At 38.2% G+C, this 12,067-nt stretch overlaps 2 protein-coding genes across 2 annotated transcripts; one reads left to right on the top strand and one right to left on the bottom strand.

Moving 5' to 3' along the window:
* The first annotated feature begins 368 nt into the window (after positions 1-368).
* On the top strand, positions 369-4,945 carry LOC122040450 (RGG repeats nuclear RNA binding protein A-like). Its single transcript, XM_042599765.1, has 6 exons — positions 369-774; positions 942-1,344; positions 1,465-1,603; positions 4,157-4,315; positions 4,393-4,455; positions 4,546-4,945. Exons 1-6 carry the CDS (start codon positions 600-602, stop codon positions 4,738-4,740), a joined length of 1,134 nt encoding a protein of 377 aa, XP_042455699.1. The 5' UTR covers positions 369-599; the 3' UTR covers positions 4,741-4,945.
* Positions 4,946-5,137: 192 nt separating this feature from the next.
* LOC122040448 (inactive protein kinase SELMODRAFT_444075-like) lies at positions 5,138-10,699 on the bottom strand. Its single transcript, XM_042599763.1, has 9 exons — positions 9,359-10,699; positions 8,758-8,912; positions 8,586-8,680; positions 7,442-8,472; positions 6,938-7,098; positions 6,356-6,432; positions 6,132-6,279; positions 5,767-5,916; positions 5,138-5,684 (listed from the first exon to the last, which is right to left on the bottom strand). The coding sequence occupies exons 1-9, from the start codon at positions 9,543-9,545 to the stop codon at positions 5,574-5,576; spliced, it is 2,115 nt and encodes a 704-aa protein (XP_042455697.1). The 5' UTR covers positions 9,546-10,699; the 3' UTR covers positions 5,138-5,573.
* Positions 10,700-12,067: the final 1,368 nt, after the last annotated feature.

Genomic DNA, 12,067 nt, shown 5'->3' with positions numbered 1-12,067 from the left:
TTTTCTTTTTCTTTCCCTCTCTTTCCTTTTTGTTAATGAATCTTTTCTCATTCATCCAAATAGAGGGTAAAAAAGAGAATTAAGGATAAGTTATGGGCTCTAACATGGGCCTGGCCCATTACTGTAAATAGGACCAAATCTAGTAATCCAAAGCGAACCGGAAGATCTCGACCGCACGATGAAAGAATCGCGTTTTCGATTGCATCCACGTAGCCTCCCAATCCGTCGATCGCGATAGATTTCGATGGAGTTGAAATGACAAACATACCCTTGATAATATCCGTCGAGTCTCCATCAAGGTGCGTAAATTAGTCAATGCGGTGTGCCTATTATTGCCAATAGGGATAGATTAGGTTTCCTTGCTCCTCTGGACGGAAGCCTATTCATGGGGGAAGAGTGCGGCTAGGGTTTTTTCTTTTGTTTTTTTTTGTTTGGCTACAAAACTCGTACCTTTCTTCTGCTACCCGGCGAGGAATCCGTCTCTTTCCTTGTGTTTGTAGTGATTTTAATGGAGAGTGCTTCGCGTCGGCGGATTTGCTAGTCCCGGAGTGCCTCTGGTGCCACTCGGAGAGCGGCGATTTGGATAACATTTTACTGAGATGGCGACCGCGAATCCGTTTGATATACTGGGGGATAACGACAACGATGACCCTTCGCAGCTGGTGGTCGTCGTCCAGCAGCAAAAGGTAGTTGCTAAGAAACCCGCTGCGCCGGCCGCTGCTGCTCCGGTAGCGGCGAAGCTTCCGACGAAACCGGCCCCCCCTGCTCAAGCCGGTCAGTTTCTGGTTTATGTATTGTCAGGTTGCTCTTGAAAAAAAAACGATCTTTTGGATGTTTTCCCCATTTCATCGGATTATTTTTGTTTGTTTCTGAATTTGTTGGAAGAAGTTTCCATCCGGTTCAAAAATTTACTCTCTGATTTGGGAATGTTCGTGGCACAGTGAGGGAGGCGAGAAGCAATACCGCACCAGCACGTGGCGGAGCTGGTCGTGGCGGACCTGGCCGTGGGCGAGGCGGTGGGCGAGGTCCAAGTCGTGAATTTGGAAATGAGAACCTGAATGGATTATCCAGGAGCTATGGTGGTGGTGGCGGCGTCGGCGGAGAGGATCGTGATGCTGACAAGCCTGACAGGGAACGTCCTCCACGTCAGCCTTTCAGTGGTGGCCGTCGTGGTGGCTATGCCAGCCGAGGTGGCTATGGGAATGATGAATCCGGAGGTGACTCTGAACGCCCTCCACGGAGGGTGTATGAGCGTCGGAGTGGAACCGGGCGTAGTTTTGAGGTCAAACGTCAAGGCGCAGGGCGTGGTAACTGGGGAACTGTAGCTGATGAAACACTTGAACAGTTAAGATGCTGATCTCGTTGAAACTTGACACATCTTTTCATCTTTGTTCTAGTTTAAACTGAAGCTTATTTTCAGTTGTGTGAGTGAATTATTCTGAGTTGTGAAACTCTGTTGAGCAGGGAAAAGGATGATGTCCTTAAATCTGAGGATAAGTTGCCAACTGAGGGGCATCCAGAACAGGAAAAGGCACCATTAACAGAGGAGAGTAAGGACAAGGAGGCTGCTGTTAATGAGACTGAAGAAAAGGAAGAGGACAAGGTGAACTTCTCTTTAGATACATAATTCCCTTGTACTATAAAGATTACCATATTTTATTGACCATAGTTCTTTATTAAAATAATATCTTAGCATATGTCAAGTTACCATATTTTGAAAATCTTAATTTAAAATGTCTTAGATTTTATTTGTTATGTTATGTAAACATTTTATTAATAGGCCAATTTTCAAAAGCCTATACCCAGTTTTCAACAGTATAAATATTTTTGTATCTTCAACTGATTATTTCCTGATTTGTCAAAAGAAAAAACGTCTCATTCTTTAAAATATCTTCTATTATCTTTATGCCTGCACATGTGAAAGAATAACTAGCTTCTTGTTCGTTTTTTAATATCTAGTCAATTGTGTATACTTTCATTTGGAGATCACAGATGTCATCCAAGCAAACTGTTATTTCTTGTTGACTGTATGACCTTGCCCCATTTTCTCATTCACCCATTTCATCTGGATAGAGCATTCGTAGATTTCCTTTGGCCATTTATCTAGTGTTTAAAGTGTTCAATGTCAGCATTTTGAATAAATCTCCCAATTTTTTTTCTTGATTTATCCATTTTAGGATTCTCGAGTCTTGATTCTGCAACGCTCTTTTAGAAACTTTCTTGTGTCCTGAGTTCCTACCATTCAGATGTATAAATTTCAATAAATATCAAGTCTGACAGTGGAAATCATGCTCGTAATTTGTGCACAGAGTTGTTTATCGTGCAGTTTATAGTGTTTTATCTCTCCTTGCAAATGCAAGTGATAATTAGTGCATCTATCTTTTATTTTTATTTTTATTTTATTTTGTGATAGTGTCTCTATCTGCATTGGCATGCAATCTCTCTTGGGAAAGCCTCTTGGTGTACTCATTTTTTCCCCAATTATGACCAGTAGATGTCTATAAGTCTTCATCACTTGTAATCACTCTTGTGAACACATGTTCCAACTAATAGTGTGAAAATATCCTGTAGCTTACCTAGTGTTTTTGACCATTGTTTCATATGTGTCATCATCAAGCTAAGGATTCATCATTAGGAGTGTTTAGTTCAGTTGGTTAATCGATTCTGGCAACTACAACCTTTATCAAAATGTATGGAACACCTTTTTCACTGAAATTGGGAAGTCGAAGTTCTGTTTTTTTGTTGTTCTTTTTCATCTAGAAATTCTACTTTCTACAAGCTTGAAGGGCAGCCTTGCAATGCAGATAAGACTGCATTGATGGAAGCTTCGTGCACTGGAGAACTTTCTTTCAAACAGTGAAGTTGATCAAATTTGCTTCTGCACTTTATACTTAACTAGTCACCTATAGTTATTAAACGCGCTCGCCTGACTGTGCCTAGGCGTAAGGTGTAGCCAGGCGAGCCTCTTGCGCCTTAAGCGTGCACCTTGTGAGAGGAGGAAGAAATTGGCCCTAGGAAACCGATGAAAATTCAGCTATACAAATCTGAAATATTTGGTGATGATTATAATGATATGATTGAGGAAGATGATGCAAATTTAGATATTTGATTATTTTTTTTAATTTGAATTATGGGCATAACATATTTATTTGCTAGTGAAGTTTATATTTAAATTATTACTTAATATTTTATGAACTATAGTTTTGTTAGTGCAATATTTTAGTAGAAATTCTCTATATATATTTGAATTGCAAAAATTTATACCAAAGCACCTTACTTTGGTAAGGCATGCACCTCACCTTGGGTTTTGCACCTCAACCCCATAGCACCTATGCTATGTGCTTTTGGGCGCTCTCATAACTTAAATAACTATGTAGTCCACCCACCATCACCATCAAGTTTGCATCTCATCATAATTCAAAGAAAATCACTATTTTAGTTGTTGAAATTTCAATCTGTCTTTTTGTTAAAATATCAGTTCATTTCTTTAAAATAAAAACAGTAAAACCAGTCTGGAGAGTAAAATAAAACTAGCTTCCTATGTGACTGAATCAAGGTATCCGTATGATTTGTTTTTTCATTCGGTTCTTTTTAATCAACTTTTGTTATTGTCTTGCCACTGTATACACTTTCTGTTACTGCCTACTATGGTTTGTTCTCTGATGTTAGATTAAATAATCATATTGTCTTTTTGAACTTTGAGTGACCAACTATAATTTTGTAACAACTATAAAATTGTATTAACAAAGATCATATATTATTTGACTGAAATTTTTCTTGAGAACTCTTTGCTTTGTAACTCAAGATTGCCTTCTGAATCTCATAGATATGACCCTTTTACATCATGAGTGGCATTTAGAAGTCTTTTATTTGTTTATGTAAACATCGACTGCCGGTCTCTTAATATTAACACTACTGAAGTTAGCATTTGCATCATTAAGCACTATAATGTATTGAGCAATTCTCCATGCCTTTCTTTAGTTATTTGTTTTGTTTGACATGAGCAATAGAGTCAAAGTTAAAAGTAATTGTATCTGTCAAAGGGTGATTCTGTATGGAACTTCTATTACTGCTACTACCTTCTTTCTTACTCTGTTCATTCCAGATGTAGAAATCAGTAGCTAAACAACATGATCTGTTTAATTATACTGTATAGGAGATGACTTTGGAAGAATATGAGAAAATCAAAGAGGAGAAAAGAAAAGCTTTGCTTGCATTAAAAGCCGAGGAGAGAAAGGTTGAAATTGACAAGGACTTGCAGTCCATGCAGCTACTATCAATGAAAAAAGAAGTCGATCCTATTTTTGTTAAATTGGTATGCTCACTGCTAAGGCCTTTTATTGACGACCAGTCGTCTACAATTTCGCTATTGTTATATGATACATCTTTCAGGGCTCGGACAAGGATGCTGGGAAAAAGAAAGAAAACACTGATCGTGATGAACGGAGCAAAAAAGTACCTACGCGATGCGTCTTTACATGATATTATCAGTTCTTTGAGATTCTCCCTTTTTGTTAGTATTGAAATTTGAATTTTTGTTTATAGCCTTTGAACATGAATGAGTTCTTCAAGACCGGCGAAGGTAAACAGTACTACAGTCCGGGTGGCCGTGGGCGTGGCAGGGGAAGAGGTGACCGTGCACCATCGAGAGGCAGCTACGGTGGCGGAGGCTCAAGCTTCCCAGCTGCTGCGCCATCAATTGAAGATCCTGGCCAGTTTCCCACACTCGGTGGGAAGTAGAGCATTATTATTAAGTTTTAGATTGAGTTTTTATCAGCCTGCGAAAATTTTAGAGATTTTTAGTTCTTAAGTTAAGACTTGCCGCGTCTCCTGAGAAATCAATGTGTGTCGGTTCGGTTCTTCGGTTCGCTTAAACTTTCTATACTGAAGCTGTCTCATTAACAGTATTTTCTTAAATATGTTTGCTACTTGCATTTAAACACTATTAGTCTGTCGAGTTTTCTTCATCACAAATCTTTTCCTAGTTATGGTCCCTGATCAGTGGGAAAAAAGAATTCACTTTGAGAAGTTCTGCTTATGAGAAATTTTCTGGTTTCTTCGATGGGAACTAGTGACAAACAGAAATAATAAAGGATGGTAAGTTGGTAACTAGTTCAGTTGGTAAAGATCATAAAGTTGTTGATATTATTTATCCCAAAACTATGTAGAAACAAGATCACTATAGTCAAGAGATACCAAAACTATGTAGACCCAAATAAGCTAATATTACATTGCAATCTAACAATGTGACAAAATCTAGATCATTCTCATTAACACTCTTCCTCGCTCCCAGGCTGTTTGTGAAGTATCGTTTGGTGGTCTTTCTGAGACAAAACCTCCAAAGTTTGTTTCACTATAGAAATATTGTTGACTCCACAAGTCATCCGAGATAGTAAGTGATGGCATGCTTGCCACATAAGATCGCGGGGTCAAATTGCAGGGTTGTCGGGCCGTAAATCCCTAGATCCTGTGCAACTCACTTCACCACCATTTGCCTTCTTGACTGTCGTGATTTATCTCCCTCGTAATGGTCTGGGGTCGGAGGCACTGGGGGCGAGCAATTTCACCTTTTGTCACACAATAGGAATATTATTGTTGCTCAGGTCGCTCTTGTTTCCATTAGCATACCTTGGCGTTGAAGTGTAGCAAGAATCCTTCAAGTCGCCCTCCAAAATCCTAAGAACCTTCGCGGGTAAATCCAGTGTTAAACCTAAGGAAATCAATTTTCTTCGCGTACTCTGAGCTGCAGAACTCTTAAGGACGTACCTGGGACATCCGAGGCCTGGCATGAGGATCTCGTCTAATGCACAAAGACGCAGCATGCAACATCCAGTGTATTTCATCGTCAGAGTAATCGTTACCTAAACAAGGATCTATAAACTCTTCCATAGCATGTTCTTCGAGCAAAGGGCGCGCCTGTTCAACCAAGACAAAGCTTGAATGTATACTAGATAGTATAATACCTGCGCTGTGCGCTACTAAAAGTAAATTTAATCGTAGAAACAGTAAGTCCCACAAAAATGAGATGCTATCATTACTAAAAAAATTTCAATTTCACAAGTAAACAAAGAATTGAGCCAGTGATTAATGAAGTACAGAGGAATTTTGGAAACAAAAAAGTTTCCACTCACCCATTCTGTGAGGCACTGCTGACCCTTTGGTCGGTCTATATCAACAGCTCTCCGTCCAGTCACAAGCTCCAGCAGGACTACTCCAAAGGAATATACATCGGCTTTTTCTGTAATTTGCCCGGTTTGAGCATATTCAGGTGCTAGATATCTACAAATAGAGATGATTTTAGATTAATAGTCCAATCACTAAGGTAGAAGTTTTTTTGCTATGGTGCAAGATTTACCCAAAGGTTCCTATCACTCGTGTTTCGACACCAAGATAACCATCTGGTTGCCATCTCGCTAAGCCAAAATCACCAACCTTGAGTTACACATTAAAAGGTCAGGTGTCTTTATGTCAAAATAATCACACTCCAAACTATTAGAGGATATTAGCTTCAGATTCTTGAGGGGCAAATGGAATTTATATGAAACTAGGCTGCAAAACATTGGCAGAGTTTGTATCTAATATCATTATACTCATAGCAGCATGTATTAGGTACTAGTGCTGCTTTTCTTGTTCAGTTTGCATCTCAACAAAACAAGATAGTTGTGGCACGATTACGTTCTTATCATGAATAGCCAAACAGCAGCAAACTTTCAAAACCAAAGGGGACTAAGAACAGGAAGAACAACATTCAAAAGCTTTCATCAGGGTTAAACTGAATTAAGCACGGTAGGATTCAAGGCTATATAGAAAGTAGCGTAAAGAGTGATATCTCAAACAGAAATGTTGTAATTACGTCTAACACTCTAAGAATATTATGTGAGAAAACCAATAAATCCACATCAACTCAATTTTTGCTGCAGGGAATTTGAAACCATACCAATGGTTCAAAATCATGGGTTATAAGAATGTTATTTGGCCTCATATCTCGGTGGACTATGCAACCGACTCTGCACTCTTCATGAAGATATCTCAAACCTCGAGCAGCTCCTAAAGCAATTTTTTGCCGAGAAGACCATTCCAATGGTTCTTGCTTACGACCTACAGGAATAAAGGTTTATGATCTTCTAGGTCAGAACAAATTCACCACATGCAGCAATTTATTTTTAAGTACGAAACATTTAGATGGATATTAGTATAAAGTGCAATCATTACAAAAAACAAGATTTTGGAGAATATTCATTCAGAAACTTTTGACATTCATGTCTTAAACATATTAGAGCACTACTATGTGGTCATAGCCAATTTCTGCCAGTGACCGTAAGTACAGTTTTATTATGAAGAGGAGTTTCATTCTCAGAAGATTTGTGTAACATTGATATATAATGTACCTTATTCTTAATAGTTGTAGTAATTAAAGGACTTAAATGAATTTAGTACTGACCATAGAGATGAGTATCCAACGATCCATTACAAATGTATTCATATACCAGCAACCTCCTCCTATCTTCTACACAAAATCCGATTAACATCACGACATTCCGATGTTGTGCACAGCTTAGAACTTCCACCTCTGAGCAGAATTCTTGATCGCCCTGCGAACTAGCAAGTTTATGTTGCTTGACTGCAATTGCTTGACCATCTGGAAGGACACCTCTATGTACAGATCCAAACCCTCCCTCAGCCAAGAAATTTGCTTGCGAAAACCCACCAGTAGCAAGTTCTAGCTCTGAGTAGCTGAACCACCTAGGAGGCTTTCCAAATACAGGTGCCTTGTGCTGGCATATGGAGCATAGAGGAGGTGGTCCCGGAGGTGGATTTCCTGAGAGAGAAATAGCTTCTCTGACATTTCCACTGAAGTTCAAATCTAATTTACAACTCACAGAACCAACTTCATATTCTCTGTCCAGCTTGGAAAGTTTATCCAACAAGGCTTTGGCTGTAGACGTACGAGCACTACTATTAAATGATGGAGATCGTTCATGAATTTCCCTTGGCAATGGACAGCCACCTCCAAAAATCTCTGCTATCCAGGGCTCAAATTTTGCTTTACCAGGGCTAAGATTCTCACTATCAGAATCAGAGGAAGATATATCTACGTTCCTTGTATCTTTTGGAGCTATATGCTCCTCTTTCTGAGAACAACTGATTGCTTCAATGGCAAAAAAAGGAGAGGTTCCAGGATCTGAACTTGACATTGACAAACTTCCAGCTTCAGTAGTAGTAGATAATGTCTCTAAATCAGGACTACTAGTTGGTGTCACAACTGGTCCTCTAATAGATTTTTGAGAATCTTTGTTGCTGGCAGAAGTCTTTGAGCTATCTAACTCTGAGGGTACTTGACAAAGTAATTGCATCTCTGCATCATCAGATCCTACTAAATTCAAGCGAAGAACTTTAGGTTGGGAACGTTTCATTACTACTATGTTACATTGTAATTCATCAATGCAATACTTCTCTTCATTCTTCAGCTGTCTGTAGAAAGAAATAGCATCAAGATGTCAAAATGAGAAAGCAGCATAATTAGCTCATGTAGCATATAAGAGAAGCCGGTTGTTAAAAAAAAAAAAGTTCGGGTAGATCATTTCCTGTCTAACACTACCCAGTTCGCCTGGACTCGTTTGGATTCTGCAGCCACTGCACCACAAGGTGATCCAGAAACAATCTTTATCTTGACAATTATCTACAACGAAAAGGAATTAGGCACATTCAATGGGAAAATTTAAGGAAGACTATAGAGGATTGGCATAAGCAACTAACCTTGTTTGAATCATAAATGTCACGAAGTTGCAGCATCATTTGAGAGCAGGAATCGGTAATGTCAGACTTCTGCTCCGAAGGTGTACCAGGTTGTGATTTCCCATAGCCACTAGCACAGTCACCAGCAAATTTCGGAAATCCCCATAGTTTTCTACCTAAACAAATAAAAAATTTAATAAAGCAGATCAATCATACACCAGTGAAGACGAAATGTGCTAGCATCACATAGTTTAGTAATTACATTAAAAGGAAAAAAATCCACAGCCACAAAGAGTTTGGTTGTGATGCTTTGGCAAATATATGCCATCTACTAAGATGAAAAATTATATACAATATAAAGCATTATGATTGACTAATATATTTTACAGCAGGAACATGAAATATCAAATCCACCTCGTTGATTTCCAATTCCAAAAAAAAAAAAAAGTCTAACAACATTAGGCATAGTGACTTGTGAGTAACCAAATGAGCAAGACAACCGATTTGAAACAATCATAACCAATGGCTAGCTAACTATCAAGTTTCTTCTTAAGTTGAGAAAGAAATATAAGAGAATAGAAAACTAGAGAAATGAACACCAAGAGAAGCTAGAAAATGGTACCGGAACTGTGCGAAGGAACCACAACCAAGAGCATTATGCAATCTCCAGCCTGAACAACATTTGATAAAGCCCATACAAGTGCTGTCTTTGGGATCTCTTTTGAAGCCCTGATTGCAACAACAACCTTCACAGTCGCATCAAGACCCTTGACACTCTTCCCCTGCTCTGGCTGCTGATTGGTACTCATTTCTCCCTAACTCAAGAAGAACTTTCTTAGCTAAGCTCTTGGCTGCATGTCAATTTCTCCCGGTCATGTTTACTTGTATGAACCTCCATAAGACGAGAAAAAACAAGCAGAGAAATAAAGATAGGTCTTTTCTTTCACTGTTCCACTGGTCGGACCTACGAGGGGGAAGCCATTGCAGATGACCATCATCTGAACCACACCACGGAGAACTATTCTCTATGTTTAAAGCGATCCAAAAGGACGCTTTTGACCCAGCAGATCAAATGCTTTCACTTTGACCAACCAGAGAACTATTACTTTCCTTGTTCGTTACCATCGCCGTCTCTTTATATCCAAATTTTCTGGTCTAAGTCCAACTCATACAGAGGAACTGCATGGTACTTGCTCAGACGATGCGGTGATTTCATACAAAGCAAAAGGTGGTTTTCCAAAGTAAACGAATGGGAAAATGCAATGAATTAATAGAAATGTGCTCGCTGCTTTTCACAAGGAAACGGACAGTGACAAGTGGATGATGTACTGCAACGCTGTATGAACTCCCAAATCAGATTGCTAGAAACCCTAAACTCTGTTAAAAGAGCTTCTTCTCGGCAGCAACAAGGTATCTTCTTCAGGGAATCGAAAAAGGACGTCAAAAAAAAAGCCTTGAAAATTCTTATGAAATCGGAAGAAAGAATCGTCTCCTTTATCCACCCCACGAAAATCAACTGCAGATGAGTCTGAGCAACACAACCCTTCCCGACACCTTGCAAAACCACCACGACGCAGGAAGTGCCGAAGAAGCGTCACACTAGAACCCCAAGCTCGACGACGCTGTCGAAATCCATCTAAAACCAAACTTTTCGCCTCGGCAGGGCGCTGTTCCCTTCCAAATCCACGCCGTCGGTCAGACTCCCCGAGTAAGCCAGGGGAGCGGATGAATCCAGACGCAGGCCGACAGTGTTAAAAGCTGCTTCCAAATCGAGATTTCGCTCGCCAGATAACTCCAAAACAAGAGAACCCTAGTTCAAATCCCTTTCGTCCTCCGACGCGATCAAAACGAAGCAAAAACCTCTCAAATCTCTTCGGCTTTTGCGATCCCCATTCCGAACGCCTCCTGCGCGCTCTACTGAGTTTGCCGTCGGAAACCTCGTTTCCCAAAATGCCCCTCATGTTCTGCCACTTCCGCCGAACTACCCCTTAACAAGAATTACTGGATATAATATTTTTTGTAAAACATCCTCCAAAATTTTAACAATGTCGTTATAGCTAATCCTATTTCATTAGCACAAAACACGTTACATTAGTGCGACAGCTGGCAGAGTCTAATTTAATTAATAATCAAAAATTAATTAGAATAATATAATGATAGAGGCCCTCCAGATGATAATAAGTCAGATTTAAGTCGGATTATATATTTTCAAACTTCTTATTCATTAGGTATAGAATATTTATTTAAGGATGATAATAGGATAGGACAGAGATGGGTTTATCATCCTCATTTCCATCTTTAAATAACTGAATTTTACTATCCTCACTTTTTTAGATTTTAAGAATCCCTAAACTTAAATCAAGGAGATGAAATCTCCATCCCTGTTCTATTCTCTAAATTAAATTTATACTATTATTATTTTACTATTAATATTAACGATAATATTAATATTAATTTTATTATTAATGTTTTTTAAAAAATTAATATTATTATCAATATTATTTAATGACACTATTATTCAGAGCATATTTGGGAAGAGAGTGTCCTCTAAACCCATCCATCTCTTAAAAAACAATATCCTCTAATAAATATTTATAAATACTTTGAATCGATAACTTTAGAAATAATATCTTTCTTGTTGTTATGGCTAAGATAATGCATTTATTCTTATCTGTTTAATATTTAATATAAAAAAGTTAAATTAATTTTCTGCTCAGAGTTTATATTTCACTATTATATGGGTTTACGCACCTTATCAAATCCAATCCCTTACCAAATCTTTTATATATATATATATATATATATATATATATATATGTTCAAGGAAAAAAATTTAAGAAAAAGTTCAATAATAGACACATAAAGTGATGGAGTCCACAAAAATGAAATGACGGGCCATAATTTTATGTGTCTATCATTGAACTTTTCCTTGAGTTTATATATATATATATATATATATATATATATATAGTTATTAAGATAAGTGATTTTTTACCCAAAAGAGCTGTCATATATTTTTTATTTATTACCTTAGTTTTAAAACTACTAAAAAAAAAAAGATAAAAAATAGTGTTATTCTCTTCCTAATCCTCCCGCCAACTTCCTAAGTTCCCTGTCTCTCATCATTTTCCAATGCATCCCCTTCCTTCAGAATTAAAAAGGGTATGATATGTTTTCATATCAGGTTTATCGTTGGGCATGATACGATTCATATCAAGCCTACGGTGGCCTTGATATTTTCCCATATCAAGTTCACTGTTAGGCTTGATACAATCCCATATCAGGTCTACAATGAGTATGATATTTTTCCATATTAGGCCTATTCTGGGCT

The sequence above is a fragment of the Zingiber officinale genome, chromosome 2A (genome assembly GCF_018446385.1).
Source record: "Zingiber officinale cultivar Zhangliang chromosome 2A, Zo_v1.1, whole genome shotgun sequence".
NCBI classification, from domain to species: Eukaryota; Viridiplantae; Streptophyta; class Magnoliopsida; order Zingiberales; family Zingiberaceae; genus Zingiber; species Zingiber officinale.
The sequence above is the reverse complement of the archived record's forward strand: the minus strand, read 5'-3'. Positions and strand labels throughout refer to the sequence as shown.

What these genes read in the sequence shown, in the direction of transcription:
- LOC122040450 (XM_042599765.1), top strand. Translation starts at nt 600, where the DNA reads ATGGCGACCGCGAATCCGTTTGATATACTGGGGGATAACGACAACGAT. An exon ending in GGCCCCCCCTGCTCAAGCCG is followed by an intron (nt 775 to 941) that starts GTCAGTTTCTGG and finishes TTCGTGGCACAG; the next exon opens with TGAGGGAGGCGAGAAGCAAT. An exon ending in GTGATGAACGGAGCAAAAAA is followed by an intron (nt 4,456 to 4,545) that starts GTACCTACGCGA and finishes TTTTGTTTATAG; the next exon opens with CCTTTGAACATGAATGAGTT.
- LOC122040448 (XM_042599763.1), bottom strand. Translation starts at nt 9,545, where the DNA reads ATGAGTACCAATCAGCAGCCAGAGCAGGGGAAGAGTGTCAAGGGTCTT. An exon ending in CGAGTGATAGGAACCTTTGG is followed by an intron (nt 6,280 to 6,355) that starts GTAAATCTTGCA and finishes CTCTATTTGTAG; the next exon opens with ATATCTAGCACCTGAATATG. An exon ending in CCAGGCCTCGGATGTCCCAG is followed by an intron (nt 5,685 to 5,766) that starts GTACGTCCTTAA and finishes TTACCCGCGAAG; the next exon opens with GTTCTTAGGATTTTGGAGGG.